The sequence below is a fragment of the Micropterus dolomieu genome, linkage group LG05 (genome assembly GCF_021292245.1).
Source record: "Micropterus dolomieu isolate WLL.071019.BEF.003 ecotype Adirondacks linkage group LG05, ASM2129224v1, whole genome shotgun sequence".
In the NCBI taxonomy this organism is placed as follows: domain Eukaryota; kingdom Metazoa; phylum Chordata; class Actinopteri; order Centrarchiformes; family Centrarchidae; genus Micropterus; species Micropterus dolomieu.
In genome coordinates this window covers 25,725,655-25,750,037 of record NC_060154.1, presented here as the reverse complement: position 1 = coordinate 25,750,037, position 24,383 = coordinate 25,725,655, and the positions used below count along the sequence as shown (strand labels likewise).

Below are 24,383 nucleotides of genomic sequence, written 5' to 3'. Positions count from 1 at the left end.
GAGAGCGAGAGAGAGAGGATAAACTCTAAAGATTTTAAGGTGTTTTTGTCCTAATGGTTATGTGGAAACACAAATGAAGCAGGTGCCTGAGGGTCAACGAATGGCATGTCTTGCTTTAGTGTTTTGGTGGCATTTTAAATTTCTTGAACTTTAAACTTGAACTGCTTTTTTCTTTATTATTTATTTACACTCCTCTGGGAAAGTCAACACCCAGTATATTATTGCTGCTATGTGTTAGGTATAAAACTCAAAATCACACTAGTGTGTGAATGTGCTGTATTCTCTGAGCTTCCCAGACTAGTGTGTGGAGTTATGAGTACACACCAGAAAATATAACATGTTAACATTAGTGACATAAGGTAAATAAATAGTAACAAAAATTCTAGTAAATAATGTCTTTACTATTGAATGCTCAAGATTCTTAACATTTCACATTTCATGCTGTAAATACACCCAAATCACAGTTAGATAATATATGTTGATTGAATTGCTTTAACTTTATTGCACATAGAAAAACTGGCTCCAAAAAATGTGAGAGAACAAAGAAATGTGTGGGCCCCTCTTTGAGCAGCTCTGGGCTCCAGGTAGGGATGATAGTTGAGATGAAAAGATGTCAAGGTCCTGTGTAGAATCACTGGAATGTCAAAGCGCTGATTATGTATCTGCCTGGCCATGCAGGTACGAAGATCAGAGACCTTGCTTAAAATTGCTACTGGGGGACCCGCCTCATTTGCTATAGTATCACTTCAGAGGATTCATGCTCCTTTTCAAAGCTGTTTGTGCATTGTGGAATTTCCCTCGATTCTGAAAAGCCTGTTTGTTGGAGATAAAGCGGTGGACACTTGAAACTACCACATTATTTCACCCTACTATGTTTTTAAGAGCTGCAGCTGTTTCCTATTTAGCTTGTATTTTCGACCATTTTGTAGTGTGTCATGGTATTGACTAGTAATTGCACCCCTCAAGTCTATTCTGCCATCCTAAGGCTTTCTTCTGATTACAGAGAACAAGAAAAGACATGGCTGTGCAGGTGTAACATTTTTAGAACATAAAAGACAGAGATCAAAGCTCCTGCTGATTGCCCAGTCTGATCTCTGGCCAGTGCTCAATGGGGACTGAGCGCTTCACTGCCCCTGGGTGACACCCTGAGTCCCACTTCTTTATTGTTTGTTGCCTGTCCCCCGATTTTGGGGATATATCAAGGCTTGAAGCAGATCCTCTGGTGCCGTGCCCTTGTCCACCTCCAGTTCTTATGGCCAGAGAATGGCTGTGAGGCGAGGGCGGTGGGGATTGCCTGACAGATGCACAACAGCGTTTTGTTTGGGGTCCCCTCTGATCTTACTGACTGATCGTCACGTGTAGAGTGGCCAAGAGATTGTGTGTGTGTGTGTGTAAGGAAGGCTACTAGTAACAGAAGCTGGTGAGTGTTAAGTGAAGGCGTCGGGACCAAAAGGGACAAATGTTTAGTGAGTAACCTTGCACAGTCAGCTTTCCGCCCCTCCTGTTACCATCTCCGGGGCTGCCGCATTTGTTTGACACACTGCCCAGGCATTTCTTTGAGGGGAATGAAAAGGCTTGTGTTGAATGTAAAGCTGTGGTTGTCTGGCCCTTCAGTCGGGTTGATGACTCACCTCCATGGTGCTCCGTTACATGGATGTTTTGTCTTCCTCTTGCCCTTGTTGACTCGTCTAATGCAGTATTTTGCTCACAGAGATTGAGAACAGATACCTCAGTGGTATTTCTGTGTGAGAGTGAGTAAAGCCATCCGAGCTGTCAGGAAGTCAAAGGTTAGGGTTCAGGAGTCATCGCAGTCGGGGGTTGTAGCCAACGAAAGAGAGGGGAGAAGAATTAGCAAGGGATTTCTGTGGATGTCTTCAGTTACCATTATGGTCTTCTGGGGAGTTGAGCCAGTTTGGTCACAGACTCAAAATAGAGCTTCTTTTATGATATTTTTTTTGTTCTTTGTCATAAAAGCTTTATTTTTCATACTGTTGTGTATTGGCACAGTTAGCGCACAATTAAGAGTTTAGTGCATAATTAACAATAACCGTTTCACTCAACTACCTATTAGATGTGCATGTGTTTGTATGTGTGTCTGTTTTTGTGTGTTTAGTTGATGGGAAATGAGACACTATTCTTTTCCTAGGCTCTTGGGGATGTAATTAGGTCATTGTCTCTTCTTTGGTAATGAGACTTGACACAAAGAACGTTTTCTGCCTGCCGTTATCTCTTCTTCTTATCTTCAAATCTACGGAATTAATTCAAAACAGATTTTTAACGTGGTATTATTTGTTGTTGAATGAAGGAAGCTGTCTAGTGTCTTGTTACCCACAACATATTCCAGACATCTTTGTTTCCCAGTTATTTTTATAGTAAAGTTTGTCCCAACTCTCTAGTGTATTTATTTCTTCAGAGAAAAAGAATGTTGTTTATGGTTTCCTTGTGTAGAGGTATCTCATTAAAATTCCTGTGCACCTCCCTCGTCTGAGGTCGATGAGTCACACTGGCCCTCTTTGATGACATCATATTGTTGTTGAGGCCTTTCCTCTTGGCCGGCTGGCTGACCTCTGCCTGCGCGACAGAACCCCGTCATTACACCCTCACACTGCCCACATGCTGGCAAACGCATACTTACTGCTTTCCACTGGGAGTTTTTCAAGAGGGCTTTGGTCTATTTAGTCCTGCTCTCTCAACACGCTGACACTTTTTTCTCTTTCCTCCTCTGTATTTCCCACGGAGGTCTACAAGTAGTCGTGACCCTCTGGACAGTGCATGTCATGGATTTTGGAGCTACCTGTAATTTTCTCTTATGAGACACTGACACAAGCTTTATTTCTTTCCCCTATTTCTTCCATGTACCTCCTCCCTCCTTGCTGTCTAAATCCAGGCTGGAGCCTGTTAAAGGTCTAATGAGATTAGAGTTTATTAAACGGTGAGTCGGCACTGCTCCCCGTTCCCCTCTTACTGCTGACTGGTGACTCTCATTCTGAGGAAACAAAACACTTATTTAGTGAAGTAACCTGTGTGTTTGTGTCTCTGTTGCCACTATGTATTTTTACGTGCTTATACAATACACTTACACCTTTTAAATCAGTTTTTTTCTAGTTGACAAGTGCAGTTTTTCAGTGGCTGATTATTAAAAAAAGTTTTTAAATGAATGGTGTCTGACTGAAAGTATCCAGAAAGCATGTAGATAATGAGATTTTCACAACACTAATTTGTAAGTGGAACATAACGACGTAGAACTCGAAAGGTTGCAAATCCATCCATCTATTTTCTCTACCGCCTATCCTGTACAAGCTCACAGTGGAGTGGAGCCTATGACCTATCCCATCATACATTTGGCCAGAGGAGGGGTACTTGGACAGTTACCTTGAACAGGCCAGCAGTGTATTGCGCTGCTAACACAGACAAACTAATTCATCATCACTTTCACATCTATTTGCAATTTTCACATTGCTTACCATTCTTTCCGTGTTGTGTAAAACATGCAGTGAATGAGCAAGTGGCCAGTTATGCTGTGGGAAATTACATTCCTCCATGTTTGGGTTTATGTAATACCCAAGGAGAAGCTCAAAAGACCTAATCATGTGATTAAGGTGCAGCCATGGCCACTTCATTGTAGTGTAACACTGGACCCCTGACAAAGGGTGTCTTCCTGTCTTTGTCTTTTTGGGCTTTCAAGATGTTCCAGACACATCGAGGGAAAAGGTGACTTGTTTTGCTCAGTTTCCTTTTAACCTCTCTTCCCAAGACATGTGGGTGGGTGTGTGTGTGTGTGTGGGTGTGTGTGTGTGTAAGTAATGCCATGAGTAGTTGCAGGTCACTGTTTCTCCTCTAAACATTGGGCTTGTCTAGTCTTGTCCCACTTGCCAGCTCACATTCACCTTCTTCAGTAAACCTGAAACCTGTCACCACGTATTTATGTGTACTACTTTGTTATTTGCTGTAAGGAATGCATTGCTGTTCTTTGACTTAAAACTAAATGTGGTGATTTGAAAGGATGGTAGAGTCCTAAGTCTGTAGTTCTGTTGATAAACATGCATGTAGTGATGAGCCTCTGCACCTGAAAACCCCAGGGCAGACTCAGCTGTAGTAGTTGTATCTTGTTGCAAGACATCTTTTTATATTCTTCCCAACTGCTGGCCATCTGGCCATCATCATCTGGACAGTTTGGATTGTCTAGCTCCTCATGTGAACTGATTGTGTAGATTTTGTTAACATAGATTTGTCAATGTTTGTTGTGATTGCCAGCAGTATTTCCAACACTATTCAATGTGCAATAGTTCTGGGTGGTCCACCAGCCAAGTCTGTCAGCATGACAATAGTAAGGGAAGCAGCCATGACCTTCTTTACCACAGTCCTGTCACACCTGTGGGGGCCAATGAAAGGCTTTCTTTAGCACTTGTTTTATATGTGTGATCCAGTGGCCAAGGTTCCTTGGGAAAAATGTTTTATGGTCTGGGTTTTATCAGTAGTTTGTTTTTCACTTTGAGCGTGCTTGCCATCGTATAATGCAGTTTATACCAGTAATTACAGTAATTTTATGTCGGCTAGTCTCCTGGCTCGGGTGTTATGTTTAACAAATTGTTGAACAAATGCTTTCAGTGGAATTTATGCTTCTGACTGTTTTGTCAGCTGTTTGACAAAATGTGTGCCATTGTGTCCCTCCCTTTATTCCCAAGGTGCCTCTAATACCTGCCTGGCCTCAACAGAGCAGTTTGACCTCTCACCCTGTGTTGTGATTGGTGGGCCAGGATTGGTCATCCATGGGCCGCTTGACTGCTGGCATGTCAAGTGTTAGTTCCCATCCCTAAGGCAGAATCATGATTTGCTGGGAGTTTCATTTTCAGTTGTTTGACCTCTGACCCAAGAGCTATTACTGGCTCTTGATAAATCTTCAAGCAGCAATGGCTGCCTCTGGCTCACCTTGCTGCATGAGAAATGTGTGGTCCCAGACCTCCTTCTGAGATGAGGAAATATTGATTCTATAACATTTTTTTAATGTTTTCCTCAGATCTCTGGACTTTCTTCTGTAAGCCTTGTGTGTTTGCTATTCTGCTATGTGCTAAAAAGTTTCCTGTTTTTCTTTGAGGCCCAGAGGTGCAGTTAATCTGCATTTGTCCCCTGAGTGACATCTTTGTCCCAACTGTGAGAAGGCACTGGGTGTTGGATGATACATTGAAAACTTTAATAATGAAGCAATTATGTATGTTTTCATGTATTTGTTGTTATAAGGGCAGTATCGGCGTCAGTGATTGGAACACATTTATGCGGTCAGAACTGAAGTCACAATCAAAAGAGACTTGCAAGCTATAGGCCCTTCCCAAAACCATATGGTTATAGTCGAGTTGTCACAAGTGAATTGGATGTAAACAATATTATTAAGTGAATTGATATGGGAGGATTCTGTATGTTCTGAGGATTCTGTATGTTAGTCGACAAACTGTCAATGAGAAGAGTCAACGTCTCAATTTGCGTTCTTCTGTAACACTTGCTATTTTAAGTGTAAATTATGGCAAAATGCAGTGCACTATGGGTACCCAGATGATGTTCCACCAACCTATTTTTAAACTTGTGGCAGCAGAGGAAGCTGCAGCGGTTTGCAATTGCACACACAAGCAAATAAAAGTATTAATTTTTAATAAAATTGAATTTAAGTCAAGTGAGCAAACAAGCCATTAGATATTTTGGCAGGTGACAATCGCAGTCAAATGTTGCCATTAAAAAGAAGATGATTTTCAAATCCACAATAGCTGCGTTTGATGTGAAACAACACTACCCTGTCGAAATTCATGCACTATGCAAGTAAGTTGTATACACTGTGTACTACATGTGTACTAACGGAAGTATCCGAATTGGGGCACAGCACTAATTTTCCATTAGACAGTTAGCCACAGGTTAAAAAAAAAACAACCTCAAATCCATTTATGCCTTGTCGCCTGTACGAAAGTATCGGGATTGTTGCAACACGGACCTGGAAGTCACATACCGGCGTACTGCTACCAACTGTTCTAGCTGCCATTAGCTAGTTAGCTTGAACTACTGGAGGACTGTTGGCCTTTGTTTAGACCACTAGCTTTGGACCACTGTTGGTAAGATGTTTTCAGGCCTAGGGTGAGGGACCCAGCAGGGAATGCTGCCACGGAGAGGTGCTGAGATGAGAACCAGAGCTAGGCAATGGAACCGGGCTCAGCAGCCTCTCGGTGAACACAGACTGGGACTGAACACCGCCTCCGAGACCAGCTTGGCCACTTTGACAACAGGGAATACAGTAGTAAGGTGATTAAGAGTGGCTCCAGCCAGGATTCAGGGACAACGAAGACCTGGTGGGTTCAGACCCAGGAAAGGCATCAAGCGGGAGAAGAGCGAGTTTCTAGCGAGTTAATTTGTAGGTAACGTTATACATCATCCATCGTGTTTATAAGTCCCCTGACTATTTGTTCTTTGAAGATCGAGGTTAGTTATTTCCTTGTTTTTGAATGAGATTTTTGAAATATTTTGTAGAATAAATTAGTTAAACAATTATTAAATTATCAAAATTGTTAGCGGATCTATGCATTTATTTTTTTAGATGTATCTTTTCCAATACAGATGGTTAGTAAAAGAATAATCTGTATTTTAGTTTGGAAGAAAAGGGCACAAATCTTGAAAACTCTACTCTGGCTCATGAAAGCCTGTGTCCTCAGTTACTCCACATGTGTGGGGTGTCTTTCTGACAGCGTGTGATTAATCACTGAAGTGGACTTGAATAGGGGAGCTTGCTGATAAAGACTTGGCTTTATAATATGCTGTCTGCACAGATATCACACCACAAGCACTGAATTGAGCACGAATTGAGAATTATACTCATATTCCATCATAACTATTCTGATTATAGGCAAATACTTTAAGCCCAGTTTTTTTTTTTTTGTTTTGTTTTTTACAGAAACACAAAGCGCTCTGAGCTCTGTGAGTTTGGCCTGACCAAGCCAGGGCAGTGTTTGTTTAAATGAGTCACAGACTGATTTTAGATTGAGGGCCCTTATACAGTGCACACCCACAAAAACACAGGTGTGGTGTCGGTACACAAACAGACCCGTGACAACACCATGTTGAAATGTCAGCGTAGGTTTGAACCAACCAGCCTGTATTTATATTCTCTTTGATTGAAAGGATTCATGGTGATCATGTCAAGGGAGAGGCCCATTAGCACTCAGATGTCGGTGCCTCTAAAACTCAGGATGTCCATATATACATGTGTCTTCTTTCTCCTCAGTGCTTAATGTTATTACTGTGGGCTGAGTAACCACAGCAACCTGGGATTTTTGTAATGTGAGTCTGTGCCAGCAGGACTGTCTCCTTGTCAAATGTCTCTAGTCTCATGAATCCTGCCTATGTATTTGCCTCTATGATCAGTCAACACCAAGATAGGCATGAAAAGCATAGATTCCTTACTAATACTATCTTTTATACTCTGCTAAAAATCTAATTTGGCCTCTTTTGACGCTTTAAATTTCTCACTTAAAGTAAAAACTGAATTGCACTTGAAAGCACAGGCCTGAAGCCTCAATCAGAGCAAGACACAGCTAGTTAGAGTAACTGCGGTAATAGTTTAGTCCTGTTAAGAACTAACCACTCAACAAACCTTTGCAGAAGAACAAGTAACTAGTGAGGGCATCGAACTCTGGGTTCCTCAGATTTACTTCTTGACACTCTCCCCGCTACGTGGCGCCTCACTTAGCATTGAGTGGAGATAAAGGGAAGCTTGCTGCTACATGTTACATCTGGGTTGCATCGAGGGTAGAATAGACAAACACACACTCACACTTTCTGAAGAAAGTGAAAAATAGTAAGTGCAGTGCTGCTTCTTGAGTTGGAGAACAGATGCTGTGTTTGTGCCTTGGCCCTTTGCCAGTAGTGTGTCAATATCCTGGCTTTGCTTGTCCATTGTAGAAGCGTACAAACACCAGCCAATGCAAGCAAATGTTCTTCAGTTGCCCACTAGTCTGACATGCAACACTGGACAATTGAAAGATAAGCAGGCAAATGAGAAACAGTCAGACATTTAAAACGGATAACTAGGAGATGACATAGTAGTGGCTATAGCAGGTTTTATTTGAGATTCAGCAACCTAGAGAGTAGGTAGCTGTCCAGTTCCTTGTCAGAATTCCCCTCGACTTGCAACTCTGCATAAATCGAAGTCAGCCTAAGCAGAGCAGAGCAGGTGGCTCACCCTCAATGACTAAGGGGAACAAAAGGCCTCAGACACTGCACGCTTTCACCAGCACAGTGGAGAGTAATGTGAGGAAATGCTTAGTATTCAGCTCATATTGACTGGTACTCAATACACAGATACTGTGACATTTGTGAACTAATCTTTCTGTAGCTTGGATACAAGCTTAACCTCCTATGTGATCTTATGACAATCTGCCAATTGAAATAATTAATTTTACCCAAATATTATGTTGATTAGTGTAGCGCTTAGTCAGCTATTGCCACTGGTAGTGCATTAAAACATTTTCATTGCAACTTTGGAAGGCAACATTAACTTGTCAGTCCAGCATATTAATGTTGTACTACAGTAAAGTCGGGGGTTGTGTAATTCAAGGATGGTACAGATAAAAAATGTCAAGTGAACAATGTCCTTTAACATGTCAAAGTTGTGTACCACAGTTCTTGCCAGTTCCAATTCTTCTTGATTTACTAGATTTGTCAGGGCTGCTGACCCAATGTCTGCATGTTTGTCACAGAACCATATTATAGTTTCAGGGTGGTGTGCCTTGCTTTCTTTCCCTGCCTTATTTTCTTCTCAGTCTCACATTGTTTCTCTCCCCTTCTCCTCTAGTTTGCATCTAGCTCTCTCTGTCTGCTCTGAAATGTGAGTGGGTTCCTGTGAGAACAGTTGTTAAGCCCAGTGTATGAACTGGCACAGAGTTAAAGAGTTCTGTTCTTTCAGTTGACCCTAGGGCCACCCAGAACCAGCCTTTATCCTTCATCTGAGGCCAGCCAGGTACAGAAACCAACCCATACACATGAGGCCTACTCAAAGAGATGTGCCAGCTCATGTGTAAGTGGTTTCGTGCAATAGCATTTTCACAGTAGAGCCTACACATACACCCAAACACACGAGAGCTTCATGAAAACCGCATGTGTGACAGCTCTACAGTGTGTGCATACGCTCTCCCATAAATCCATACTCCCTTCCTGCTAAAATGCTTTCTTTCTAATGACTAATCTATAGCTTACTAAGTGCACTCAGCTCAGTAATGTCTTGATTATATGTCCATGTGTTGAATGTTTTTATAGACCTCACCACCACCTTAAGACCGAATTCTCAATGTAGTTCCTGGTTTTGCACATGGCAGCCTTATGGGGCCTGTATGATCAAAGCCATTCTTCTTGGAGTTGGGATAGTCTAGCACCCAGATTCCCATGAGCCCCAGGCTATACCTACAAGGTCAGGAACAGGCATAAAACCTGTAGATTGCTGGGGTCAGTGAGTGGTTACCCCTGAAATGTGTTTTGTAACTGGCACCCAGAGGTGAAGAGGACATTATCTCTCTTAGTATACAAGTATTAGGCTAACTGAGAGATGCTTTCACTGACCTAGGAAATTGGAAGAACAGGAGGAGGAACAGGAGGAGAGTTTCAAGGGCTTTAGAAAACTTCCTGTTCTTCTCACATGTTATCCAAGCTTCCATCTGGCATCCAGACTGCTCTGAGTGTTTTCGTGCCTCTAGACTAATGTGTGGGACCTCATTTGCTATGTAGTGAGGGAAACAAACAAGCACAGTGAGTTGTAATAGGGTAAAGATCTTGGAAAGCTTGAATGGTTTATTGCCTCTTACCCTCCTTACAAAATGCAGTCAAGTAAATAAATGATTCCCACTGCACTAAGGCAGAGTGTCGCTTAGATTTGTATTGATTCTGCTTGTTGATTCTTTTTATTGAATTCTGATGCTGACATAGTGGAGAGTGGTCAAACAAATAATCTGAATAAACATTTAACCAAATTGTAATGTCTGTTATTGTGCCTGGCTAAATTTGTCATATTGCACAAATCCTGTAAATCCAATATTGCCAGAACAACAATAATTTCCTACACTGGCTTAAATATGTCCAGATGATAATTGAAAACTCTGGTTCAGTACATAATGCAGAAGTCAACTGGTTTTTAGTTGAATATAACACTTTAGGATTAGCTGATTCTTGGATGTTATGGCTTCGCTTGGGGACGTAAAAGAAATGTACATTCTATACCATGCTGCAGTGAAGGTTTCATAATGTTAGAAGGACTTCTTCCTTTTCATGAAATGTTTTTTTTTTTTTTGGGATTTGTGAGCTTTACAGGTGCTGGTAGGCAGGTTTTGTTACCTTTGGACATAGCCAGGGTAGATGTTTTCCCTAATTTCTAGTCTTTATGTTAAGATAAGTTGCTGTTGGCTGTAGTCTTATGTTTAGTGCACAGACACAGACATGAATAACCATTTTTCCCAAAATGTCAAACTTTCTTTGAGGTGATAGCCCATTAACTTCACCACTGCCCTGGGCCCCATGACTGTGCTCTCTCCCAGAACTGGACACTGGATAGATCCTGAATGACTTTCTTTCATAAGATTCACTGCACTGTCAAAAGACCCATAAATAGCAAAAAAAGTGCCCCTATGTGGAGTTTCCATAGAAACCAGAGAAGTTTTTCAATAGTCTCAGACTGAGAGGTAGACAACAGCTCCAGATGAGTATGCCGTGTGACAAGAGCTGCTCGTCTGAAGATCCCTGCGTGACAGCATTATTTGAATGTCAGCGAGGGAAAACACTTTTAGATGCTTTCAAAATCTGATCCAGAGATCCAAGAGGAAAACAGATGTTCAGCACTCATTCACCTCCATTGTTTTGCCAAACAGTGAGGAAATGCCACCTAATACACATATTTCTTAGCAGAAATCAAGACCCATTTGTGTCAGATTGCAGCCAAAATGTGCCGTAAATATAGACATTTTTAGTATAAGGAACAAACCTATTCACGATACACAGACAACAATTTAGTTAATAGAGAAACAGATGTATAGAAATATATAAAATAAAGTAAGAAGGAAAGTTACATCGCATTCCTAAAAATACAGCTACATGTATAATTTCTGATATTGTGTACTTCATCACTCATCCAGTTGAGTACTTGGTTAGTTTTGGTTGGCGATATCTAAATCCTGACCTCGATATCACCGCCTTTTGTCTGCCTGTCTTTGTCTGTAGCCCACTTCCTGCATTTTACACCAAGAAACCCTCAGGTTTGTCGACAGTATGGTGGAGGCAGTGAAAAGAAGCCTGCTCTACAGCGGTCATTAAAAAAGCCATTAGGAATCAATTTAAGCTAATGTAGCTCTAATGGAATCAAGATGGCCCATGCCTTCAGAATTCCTCACTCCCATCATGTGTCAATGCTTGTGCCACGATGTTGGTGGCAAGATCTTCAGTAAACAGTGATTTTGTAATGAAAAGCAAATGCCCTATGACCGCCTGGTCAGTGTGACAGATGCTGCCCATGCTCCCTCCAGGAGAATGTCTGACATGTTTTGGCCTGGAAATGTTTGTAGAAGGGCAAACCAGACAGACTACCCCCACCCTGCACACACTCTTTTGGCAGTAGTTACCCCTGCTCGTTCTCCACCCCCTGCAGAGCTCCTGGAGGTGTCCATATGGGAGTGGAGTAATGTCTGACACTAACACAGAGAGGTAAAGATTTCTGTCTACTGTGGTTACACACAACCCTTAAACTGCTGACAGAGCAAAATGTAGCTGTAACACTGACGCATTAGCTGTAAAGTCAAGCTGTTGCACAAGTGTTATTTTTGATGCATTGCAGGGTCGTAATTCCTGTGATTCTGTTGAGCTGGTTGATTGTCTAAACCATATAAAAGTTAAACAGTGTGTGGCTGCATATGTAACAGACCTACAGGACGCCTATTTCTGTGTAATGTCTCTTGCAAACATACGGGTGAAGGCAAGCTGTTAGTGTAATTATCACCATTTGACCTAGTCTTCCCTCCATAGCACCACATGCATGCATGCCTGTCTGTTCACTGGTTGTTGACATTTGGCTGTGCTGTAGAGCAGAACACTTGGGTAATTCAGTTATAATCCAGTGCTGTGGAAGAGAACACTATAACAGCCAAATCCCTTTAGTACACCGGCCTAATTGTATTATCTACAGTACAGGAGTAATTGCACACACCAGCTGATGCTCTGAACAGTGGGCCTAATCTCACTCTTTACCCTTGCTTTCTCTACCTTTGTCCGTGTCTGTCTCTCACTCATTCACACATAGGTAGGTCACGTTATGCCGAGTGTTTAAATGTCTGTTGATAAGATGGCTCTCACAAGCTACAGCTACGTAGCTTATTTGATAGTATAAGCGGAACAGCAAAAGAAGGATAAATGTCCAAGAGGTTCAGGCAATGACATGAGTGAGGGAGAATCCGATGGGGGAGAGATAACGGCGGTTCATTAATATCTGTGTGTGCGTGTGAGAGAGAGAGAGAGAGAGAGAGAAAGAGAGAGCGCTCCGTTTTAATTCTCACAGCGTAGGCTAAGTAAAACAGGAAGTAGCCTAATTATTACCGACACTTTGTTTTTAACTGTGTTATGTCTAGGCTAGTAGACCCTAGTGTAGGACTAAGAGAATGAGGAGTTAGATAAAAGAGGAATATTTACTGCAGGGTAGAAGGGACGGGAGATTGGGACGGGAAAAAGCGGAAGATTAGGTGCACCGTGTTGGTGGCTGCTGTGCAGAGCAGGTTGGAACCGTACCTACCTGAGAGTCCAGACTGAGAGGCTGAACTGAGCAGGTCCAGAGCAGAATACTGGAATATATTAGACAGATGGTGTCCAAGGAGAGCAGACGGGATGAGCGCTAGCCGGTAGCTGGACTAAAACACGTTATTATGTGCTATCACTTGTGCTAACTTTTATTATAGCCTACTACATGTTCTTCTTCAATCGGCCTAATATAATGATTTAAATGTGTTCATTATCTTGTTGTTAGTTTGTTGTAGCCTAGAGTTTGGGCTACTGATTAATTTTAAAATGTAGGCTATTTGACTTTTTTCTGTAATGAAACTAAGCAATTGTAAAATCAATAAACCCAAAACTGCCACACTGCCGTTGTCATCATTCAGTTTAAAGTGCTCTCACACAGCGGAGGGCTTCATTTTGCTTTCCCTTTGATGTAAACTGGAACATTACGGTCACTGCTGTGAGTGGAGGTTAGGTGCGCGGAAAAAAACCCTCAACATTCGAATCTCAAAATAAAAAATTTAATGTTTACCCAACGATCGAATATTTGATTATTCGGGTCCAGCCCTACTCTTCTCACACATGATGCTTGTTGTGGTCTTGTCCAAAAAAGAAATTGCCTTCCTGAAACCTATCTTCCCTCATCAATGGACGGTTCCACATTGGTGGACAAAAGTTTCAATCTGTTCCCTGTCAGATTGTAATGTTGCAGCAGCAAATACAACTGTAAAGTTGTGGATTATCTGTGAAACCCAGGTTGTTGGCAAAGCAAGTTTTCTCATGTTTTCAGGGGTAGGCGCAACACACTGCTATTAGGTTTCTCTTTTAACAGATTTACTCCTTACTACTATTAACAACTCCAAAATGCGGTGTGAGGAGGAGGTGAAAGCAGCTGCCTGGTGTTAGCCTACTTAACGCCCGGGCCACACAATCTGCGTGAGAAGTGCATGTGCGTCGCAGAACCTCTTGCTTTTCATTTCGGCTTCCATGTTAACAGGTTAGAGCAGCCACACAGCTATCTTAGTTGATAGTTCACATGCTACCAGTTTTAAAAAGCTGGACGCATTATTATGTTTGTTATTTTAATATATATTATTGGTAGGAGTGCCGGATAATTTCATTTTACATTATTTTGTTTATATAATTTGAATTATATGTATTTTTTATATATTTTTTTTGTAATTATAATGAGGCTGTGGGCCTCCAAAATAAAGTTCCATAAGCCTCTTGTGGTCTGCAAACTGCTTTTGGTTACCTAGGGTCTAAGCAGGGTGTTGCTGCTGTGGCTGATCATCTACTTTTAAAATCTTTAAAGAGGCCAAAAGTTTGATACAGCACTCCGACAGTGGCTTATGCTGCTGTATAATTAGTTCCATAAACATTCACCGCAGATGTTGAGAACAATTATAGAGGTAGAGTGAAGAAAAAAAACTTGCTTGCCCCTCCTTAGACCAGAAAAAAATATGCCTGATGTTGATGGTCTTTTATAGTGGCTTTTTGGTGCTGGAGCCTGAACCTTTCTATAGCAGAGATTCATGCAGATATGTACCTTAATGCAGTCTTGCCCTGCCTCGGAGGAAGGTTTAAAAGCAATTAAGGCAGAGAGAATTTATGTGTGTTTATGTTACAAGCAGCCTAAAATGAGACTTTTTCATAGCGTTTATGTGGTAGCAACTCTTTAGCTCTCTTCCACACATTCCTGTTCTCCATGTTTGGTGCTTTATGCAGGTCCACTGCAGATACAAAATCACTGTCCCCATGGACAAACCGGATATTAACCCCCCCCCCCCAACCAACCATCCCCAGTTTAGCTCTGTCTTGTACACCCACACCACCTCATACAAGCCAGAGGCCCCTACAGTCAGTCTCTTTTGATTTTCTCTCTCTCTCTTGCCCTCTCACTGTGTGAAGTTGAGTGAAACATGGAAATGTACCTCTGCTGACAACCCCCTTTTTTTTTTTTTGAGGCCAGGATAGGGAGATCAAAAACCAGCTGAGAAATGGGCAGTAAGAGTGTGGGACCAAAATTTATTACCCTGTCAGGAGAGAGTTTGTTCTGCATAGTCCAGTACAGAACTCCCATCAGGAAAAAACATAATTGCAAAACTAATTCAGTAGAAAGTAGGGAAATCTTGAATTCCCACTAGTCTCACCTAGCCATTCTAGCTAATAGAAAGGACAAATTGTTCTAATACAGTGCTTTATACATGCAATACTTTATTTACTAACACCTTTTATGAGTGCAATCACCATGTGAAAAAGCAATTACATAACAATGCTGATTTTGGACACTGTGCTTCTACTTAAGGTTTTATTAAGTCTTGGCCTTGGTGTACAAACAAGTGCTTACAAACTTCACAGTTTCAAAGGGACAAGCATTTCATATTTACCATGTGATTAGATCCCATTGGCTTTGTGTAGCCTGAACCTGATCTGTCATTTGCAACAAAAATGGCAGAGCTTCCACTTTCATTTGCATTTTCATCACGAAACTCCCTGCCAGGCCTGGGTGGGCTCAAAAGCCCTGTTTTCCCCTGAAAGGAGGCCCAGTTCTAGTGCAGTGTGCAGGGGGCTGCAGTGCCCCTCCTTTCTCCCCACAGGCTGGACCAGCAGAGCCAGAGACCGATTGGCTCTGTGCTTTAGGCTGTGTGATTCTCTGCAGCAGGGTAATGTCACCCTGGCTCACATCACGGCTCATTCTGTACTTTATTCTCCTCTGAGCCTTTAAACGGTTCATTAGCCTTTAACAAGACTGCAGAGCCTGCTCCAAACTCTGTTTTAACCCCTCTCTCTCTGTGGCTCACTTTCTCACCCTGTCAGTATCTGCCTGAGTTCCTATTGTTCTTATCACTGTCTATTTTCCTTGTCGACGCCGCAGTTCCACTTCCAGAGTTGTGATCTAGTCACTTAGTAGTGTTTGTGATTCTGATCACTGCAAAAGATGTCTGACAGCAGTGGGATAAATGGTGGGGGGTTAGTTTAGACTGAAGCCTTCCTCATGGACACCCACCCTGAATGGAGTTCATTGATGCTTCTCGATCCAGCTACCCCCCCCCCCCCCCCAAATCGCTGTTCCTCTTTCCCTGGATTGTTATTCCCTGAATGGGCCTTTTAGAGGGCTGAGATACAAAACCTTCCTCTGCACGATAAAGGCACAGAGCCTTGGGCCTTCTGAAGGTGTTAGTCAGCTAGTCACAGCCAGCCAGGCTCATCACACTTAAACAGTGAACACACAACATAGACCTTTTTACTATCAGGGAATAAAGAGGATAATCAACTGTCTCTGTAGAAACATTCACTCACTCTCAGGTTTCTGGATCCTCCTTGTTTGTAGTGTCCACAAAAACATGCTAATGTCATTTCCCTTAGGGCTTGGTTTGTAGTTGATCAAGTAGTGACAAGCTTTTTGAAATACTGTAGTTTTTGGACAGTTGTAACGCTTGTTACAGTGCTTCTTTGAGCCTTACCTTGAATATCGTTCATTAAACTGTATGGATGTGTGATATGTCCATGATCTTCTATCACAGTGAATCATATTTTATATGACTGTGTGTGTGGATATATCACATTTTATTATATTCTTTTATTTATTTATTTTAAACTGGCAAAACACTAAATAAAGTCGTTTCATGTTAAAACCAGTGTTTCTCCATGGCAGACAAAGGACGTCCCGAAAGAGCAGTGAGCCGAGCTTACTGCTAAAGTTTGCTCTGCTTGTTTCTCTGATAACTTAAGATCCAGGTGTTTGGGAGGTTTGTACCAGGAGCCGAATTATGCACAGAGGTCTCCTCCTCTCCAAAACATACAGACCATGTGGAGAAAAAAAATGATAAAAACAATCAATAAAGAAGTTTCATGTAAAAATTAGTGTTTCTCCAATGCTGTTCTGTGTGCACCAGATGCTGCGAGCCCCCGCTGCTGCTAACGTTTCCTGGACTTGTTTAACATAAGATCTAGATGTCTGATGAATAAAATCTTCATCTGGTTAAAGTATATAGATGTCAATATCTAAAAGTTATATTGTAAAAATCTGTCTTAACTGAATAAAGACTGCTTCAGGCAGGCAACCACAACGTTGACACATGCATAAATGGAATATGACTGCATTAACAGGTGACCAAATGAAACACACGGTTACCTTGATTTAAAATTAGTTGAAAAATTGTATGAAATATTTGGCATAATGTAAGCACACAACTCTACAAAATGTATATCAAAGGTCTTGTCATTCTTTGACATTTAAATGCAGAAAAGTTACATATATCTTTAATTTTGTCCCCTTTTCAATGTGAATCCACTATAAAGTGATAACTGTGAGGAGTCTGTACTAAAGAATTGGATTACAGTGTAACTCTTCGCTTTTGTTCTTGTCATCTCTCTTTCCCAACCCTCTCCTCGTCTTACTCTCAATCTCTGTTTGTAGGGTGTACCCCAGCTTCCCTGTGCCAAGGCGCTCTACAACTATGATGGCAAGGAACCGGGAGACCTCAAGTTCAGCAAGGGTGACATTATCATCCTGCGCCGGCAAGTGGACGAGAACTGGTACCACGGGGAGATGGGTGGAGTCCATGGCTTCTTCCCCACCAACTTTGTCCAGGTCATCAAATCGCTACCGCAACCCCCACCTCAGTGTAAAGCCCTCTATGACTTTGAGCTCAAAGACAAGGAGGCAGACAAGGACTGTCTGCCGTTCTCCAAGGTGAGACACAGTAGAACTGCAGCACCCACTGTTGTACCGCGTGGTCACTGTAGTAAAACAAAATACCTCTCATTACAGTGACGCTGTCTCCTAAGCATTCATTTTGTCAAGTTAGGCATGTGTTAGAATGTAAGGGCTGTCAGCTGAAACGCCCAGAGAAACGTTTTAAATTTTGAGACAGACTTCTTGATGAAGAACCGTAATTAGGCTGGATAGAACGACTGCCATACAAAGCAAGGCACCGCTTAACTACAGTAATAGAGTGGTTATGGCTGTCCAGCTGTTTGGGTCATACTTTGATGTTTTTGTGTTCTGTCATCAGTTGTTTATATGCCACATGGGAAAAAACAGAAACAAGCCTACTAAGTAGTTTTCCAAACAGAAAGCCATGGCTTACACCAATGTTTTTACTCTTGGGCATGTCCCTTTAATAAAACATTGTCTCTACCTCATTATTTCTGTTCACTGTTTGTTCCTCGAGGATGAGAAACACTCTTTGTTAGCAGTATTCTTAATTAGGTTCTTCCTCATGCAGCGCCCTTGTCTGTCTTGAATTTCAGGACGATATCCTGACTGTGATCCGCAGAGTGGATGAAAACTGGGCGGAGGGAATGCTGGGAGATAAAATTGGAATTTTCCCCATCTCATATGTTGAGGTAAGAAATCTAAAGAGATTATTTAATTTCATCAATAATTAGTGGAGAGAGAGACCCATGAAGGGCTAAAATCCCTTTGGGATGTGGTCTTCTTTCCATAAACATCTTGCAAAATGTGTATGATTCTTCTCTTCCTTTTGAATTGCTCATGTTTCATAGAACCACTAAACATGTCTTTGAAGATTTAGACAGTCACAATCTCCCACTGGGAGCTCCCCATGTCTCACTTAAAAGCTTAAGGAATAATCCAGACAGAATTAAGTCAATCTTTGTCCTTTAAAAGATGATTTCATTCATTTAAAATGTCACGATTCTATTGTTATGGATAATTTAAATAAGCTGAAAAAATATCATGTTGAAAAATACAGTCTTAAATAAGACTTGATTTTATCATTTAATGATTTAATCATTACACTATTGTGTTAAGTCTAAAGTTGTGACAGTTTTCTTTATTCCTTTCATAAGTATTCTATCCTTTTTTATATTCATGTTTTTATACAGCAGGAGCCGCTGTAGCGGAACAGAATATTTTGTTGTCCTTTGACTAAAATAGTGTGCACTCATGTTCAGGTTTCATAAGCAAATTCAAATACAGCACCATCACAAACATATATAGAGCGGCCCAAAATGTTCTTTTGGTTGTGCACAACCACTGAATATCCAGGTCATGGTTTTTTTGTTTTATAAAGAGCTGTTTTGTTGCCTTTTCAGTTGTTCATATACAGTAATCTACAAGTTCTGCTAAAGGTGGTCTTAAATTGAATAAAGTTAAGGTTCCTCATCTGGTATTTTGTTCTTAATTCTGCAAGTCTAACCTAATGTGCTGACATGTCAGTGTCGAACCTGCACTGGCTTTGTCCTGGATTGAATTGAAATGCTAAGCTTGTATGTCCTAAGTAGAGGGAGCTGCTTGGGGCAACATGTGACAGTAAGTGGGAGCACCCTGTGATTAACTGAAACCTTTTTAGTGTCCCTCCTTTGATTTATACCTTACTGTTGCACAATATAGTGCCTGTAAAACCATCCACTCCCCCAGACTAATATGTCCAGTGTCAAGACTTGATTGATCATTCTGCTGCACCTCTGCTTACTAGATAAACATAGAGGTCTTCCATGACAATAAACTTTACCATAGGGAGTGACAGTTTTCTTCATTGTTACTCTAAGCTCCATCACTACTTCTCTTCTGTCTGTTTTCCACCTTGCTACTCTCTTTTCATTGCCCCGTGCCTCCCTTCCTCTCTCACAGTTCAACTCGGCAGCTCGGCAGCTTATAGAGTTGGACAAGCCGTCAGACTCCAATGGAGACTCGGGCGAGGGGGCCTCCTCGGGGCCCCAGAGCAATGGTGCTCAGCGGGCAGGGGAGAAGAAGAACAGCAAGAAGCGACATTCCTTCACCTCTCTCACCATGTCCCACAAACCCATGCTAGCTCCTCCCCCCCAGCGCCACTCCATGGAGATCAGCGGGCCCGTCCTCATCAGCTCCAGCAACCCCACAGCAGCTGCCCGAATTGGAGAGATCAGTGGGGGGCTTTCCTGCAGCGCACCTTCACAGGTACGATATACCACAGGAAGGGAGAGGCTGAAGGAGAGCAGCTTCCCTTCTTAGAAGTTGTACAGGGTGTTGACTAAAAACACCTTTGTGCAGTATAACAAATAAGCTCCACTTAGCCTTTTATGTTTGTTTTTTTTTGTTTGTTTTTTTACAATTTACAGCAGTACGCAGAAGGATACACACAAAATGTAGAATGCGCAACACTTATTATTAGGTACACTCAGTATGTTGCCTACTGACCATTTAACATGCACTGCATTCTTTAATCCAATGGTACTGGATGGAGATGACTCTCTGGACCAGCTGATTTGTCAATATGCTGCTCAGTGGTATTTATTTGCAAAACTGTAAAACGCAGTCATGCAACTGGAGTCCAGCTTCAGCTCTTTTTGTTTTCACAAGATGTTTGTTGCTTTTCAAAGGCTTTACTCTCCTTCTGTCAGCAATTAGGCAGACTTCCCTTTTCCCCATCATACCAAACAGGCCATTGCTCCATCCAAGCGTTTGAAATCATGGATGCGTGACTCCACTCGTCCGCAAAAACGACTCCAGCACAGCCCTCAAGGTTTTCAAAGCTAATCCTGACATGACAGGAACTCACAGCTGCTTTACGGTTGCCAGGCGCTAGAGATTGACTTTGACATGGTGCTTGACAGTCTTGAACAGCAGACATGCAGATTTATAGGAAAAGTATAGTCTGAGTCTAATAACCAATAATAATACAGCAGTGTATGAAATTCATCAAATAGTCGTTACCCATTATATGGTGATTTAGGAATTCATCGTTCACCATTTGTTAATGATTTGAGAAAGCTCAGACGCATACAGTATCAGAATTATAAATTATTATCTTCGTATTATCTTAAACGTTAGTTGCTATGTTCACACAATAACTGGCTTCTGTCTTTGTTATCCAAACACTATAAAGACAGATGTATTTAAGGGTTAGTGGTTTGAAAATATTCGGAGACAGATTTTATATTATATGTACCGGCATCCGCATTGCTGTCCCAACTTGAGGTTCTGGGAGCTTGTAGCTAACTCAGTTGTTCTATTATTTTATGCTTTTTTGTTTGTTTTTTCTCTTGAACGTACTTTGTGTGTTTCTGGATACTGCAGACTCTCTGAAACGCTGTGTTCCAAAACTCTCCATTACCCTCAATCATTAATCTTTCATCTACAGTGTTATGTGTTCTTATGTGCTTCTTTGTGAGAGGGAGACGAGGCGAGTGCTTGTCTACAGTAAACTAGGTCTTGAGGATCGTCTGTCCTTTTTCAGACCTTTCATGTAGATATGATTTATGTATCATCAAAGACTTGTATCCATGAGAAAGGTATAATCATGTTTTTTAATGACTCCAGACTTTTCCCACAAATCATTACCTGGATACTTTTAGAATAAAAGAAACTTATATCTGCGCCTGTAAACTGATCCTCCCCAGTGACAACAGGGCTAACAATACATTTGATTTACAGATCGCTGTGTTGAATAAAAACACAATAGACTCTCCAGGCACTGTATGCACAGCCTCTTTCCTCTCCTCGCCCCCCCTATACCTCTACTCATCTTCTCTCCTTCAAACACCCAGACAAAAAACAACAAAGGTAAGCCCCTGTTGCCTAGGGGGCTGAGTAGTCTATCTTGGAAATGAAAACGTGTCCCATCTACCAATGTACTAGACAAGACGAGGAAGAAAATGGGCTGCTGTTGATTGCATTCTTCCTAAATTCTGAAGGAAATGTATTTATTTAAATTAGCATAACATACCTGGCCTGTTCTTTAGTGTTATTTATTTGTTTCCAGGCAGCCATTTCACCAATAGTGTCTCCTTTGAGCACACTGTTGCATTTGGCTTTCCTTTGGCACACCTAGTGCACAATAGATAAGGAAGCAGTGACGATTGAATCTGACGTTGGTCTGCTTTCTGAAAGGTTCACCTTAAGAGGCGGCTCTGTCTGGAGCAGTCATGCATGGAGACCACAGCCTACAGGGAGATATTGTGTGTCCAACAGTATGGCCTTGTTACCAGGACACCACTATGACTCACGTGGATGACTGGCTGGAGAAGCCACCTCTCTTTACATGCCCAATGACGTGTCATCCTGGGCGGTCAGCTGGTTTACACTGGCCAATCAGACCACCATTGAGGTTAAAATCCTACATGTTTGCATCATAGTTTGGCGAGAGTCATTTACATACAATGTGACAGCAGAGTGGGAGAAGATTTTTAGTACGTTTTTATTCTTCCTCAGTGATTGGAGCTTGCCCTATACATTGGATTCCTAATTGTGTATTTGATGGTCCACGTTTCCCTTTTGTTGACAGGTACACATTTGCACAACTGGACTAATCGTGACCCCACCCCCTAGTAGTCCTGTTACCACAGCAACAGTCTTCACATTTCCCTCAGAGACGAGCTACACCTCCATCCCTGTGGTAGGTGGAATCCTCTACAGGTCTTAACAAACACTGCCAAAGTGACAAAAAACAACAACTAAACCATTAAAAAAATTAGTATGTTGCTGTTTTTTCAAAACTAAACAGATAAAACATATGGCTTGTCAGTATGGCTAAAGAAAATACTTATTACCTGTATTTGCAATTGTAAGTTGTTTTTCTAGAAACGGTTAAGACATGTTTCACATTATTTTGTTTGCACAGTTGACTCATTAGTGTGTGATTGTGGCATTGCATTATATAATTTGTTGCATAAATGGTACAAAAGTATGCAATATTTAATTATCTGGAAACAGTCGGGGCTCCGGTTAGCTCACCTGGTGGAGCACATGCACCATGTACAAGGCTAAATCTGTTCTGCGGCCCGGTTTGATTCTAGCTCCGCATCCCTTTGCTGCATCCTCTCATTTCCTGTCTATTTTCAGCTATATAAAGAAAAAACAAAACATGAGCTTAAATGAACCAGTGCGCATAGAAATGTCATCTTCAAAACTTTCCCCTGAGAAGATGAGTTTGTTTAGATAAGAAGACCTGCCTTACGGCACTTCCCATCTGCTGCCAACAGGCAACATAGTTACTTCTGGCTGTATAAATATGAAACTGTATTAATCTGGATTCTATGTCAAATAAGACACAGTAGCTTTATTATTTTGCAATTTGTCAGCAAACTCCATAAAGATAGCAACATGGAGGAATCTTTCAAGCAGAAATTAACATCTTCATATGTTTCTGACATTTTCCTGCTAAGGGGAAAATATCATTACAGCTAAAAATGTGAAGAAATCCTGTCGTCCCGCACAAAACAGCAGGCATACTTCCTGTCCCGTCTATGTGTATGCTCTGGCATGTGGAGTTTCTGAATGAGCAGGAATGTGTACACAAAAGGTTGAGCTCGCCGCTTCACTTGGGAACCCTACATGATGTTTTTGTACAGATGATTTCTCTGGCCTGAAGGCAACCTAATTATCTCAGCTCAAGCATCGGCAGTGAACCGAAACGCACATCGACACTCACACACACACATTCCACCGGGCTGTCTGAGTGCCACTCTCCTTCACCATTGTGTCATGGAACCTATCACCCTGCTGCTCAAGGCTGACAATGTTGACCTTGGCAAGACTCTTGCTCGTAATGTATAGGAGTTGTCTTCACCATCATTCTGACACACTGCACTCATTTCAGATTTTTGTTTAGTTTGATGTTAATTTCGTTATGTGGACATAGCAGGTTGGTAAATTAAATATAATCCTGTACTCTAGTAGCACACAAAAGATCATAAAAGCATGCTGTGATAATTTGCCTGTAGTCAAAAGCTTGAGTCTCTTCTGACATCACAGACGATCAACAAGGGAAAACAAGCGAGTCAACGTGAATCCACTCATGCTTTGTTTGAGGGTTGCTCTGAACATGTTTTTCATTTCATATGGTCCCAATTAAATACTGCAATGGGTTTAACATCTAGCTATGTGGTCTCCTAGCAACAAACAAACATGCAGAATAGGAGATTCTCAGTAAAAAGAGGAAGTCTGGGACAAGGCTACAATATCTGCCAAACCAGACTCTCCCTTAGTGTCGGCAAACGGAGGGAATATCCCAGATGACTGATGATCTCTCATTCTCTGTCCCTCTCAGTTGCTCATAAACAAACTGGTTTCTCTACTTACGCAACATGGGTTTTTTTTAGGCTGGTGTTACTTGTTTTTGTCTTTCTGCTTCATACTGAGAGGAAATAAATGACGAATTGTCATGAAATTGTAATTAAACGTCGACCCTGTCTAACTGTAATTTTCTGTTCTCATACAGGATGCTCTCCCACCGCCCCCACCTCCTCCCCCACAGTCCTCCGTTGATGGAGCAGCATATTCATTGGCTGCCGGACAGAGACCCTCCCCCAGCATAAGCGACCAAAGTGGGAGACAAAGACCCACAGTGTGAGTTATAAAAACAGTCCCACACAAAAATATGCAGTCTTCTTAAATGTGCAGTGAAGTGTCAGAATCGGTTTGTGCCCCGATGGCCCAGAGCCTTAACGCACATGCTCAGTTCAGAGGGGAGTCTTCGCTTGTCTGTGACGCTCTCAGCTGTCGGTGTGTGGCTGCAAAGTGTGAGCATGTGCACAGGTGAAGGAGTCAAAACCTGTGGATAACAGTCTCCTGGGACCCATTGGAAATCCTCTCTGTCAACCCTGACTTTTGACCCCCTCACCTTTTGCCCTCATTACTCCTCGAAGACACCACACAC

General features: G+C 41.8%; 2 protein-coding genes across 2 annotated transcripts in view; one reads left to right on the top strand and one right to left on the bottom strand.

Moving 5' to 3' along the window:
- Positions 1-24,383, bottom strand: part of LOC123971410 (cytoplasmic FMR1-interacting protein 1 homolog) — a 1,205,200-nt gene that overhangs the window by 668,205 nt on the left and 512,612 nt on the right. The window lies entirely within an intron of this gene.
- The window catches only part of sh3rf1 (SH3 domain containing ring finger 1), a 32,030-nt gene that overhangs the window by 2,286 nt on the left and 5,361 nt on the right, over positions 1-24,383 (top strand). The window contains exons 3-7 of the mRNA XM_046050222.1: positions 17,198-17,473; positions 18,034-18,129; positions 19,379-19,684; positions 22,011-22,121; positions 23,946-24,073. Coding sequence (XP_045906178.1) covers positions 17,198-17,473; positions 18,034-18,129; positions 19,379-19,684; positions 22,011-22,121; positions 23,946-24,073 — 917 coding nt within the window. The remainder of the gene's footprint in view (positions 1-17,197; positions 17,474-18,033; positions 18,130-19,378; positions 19,685-22,010; positions 22,122-23,945; positions 24,074-24,383) is intronic.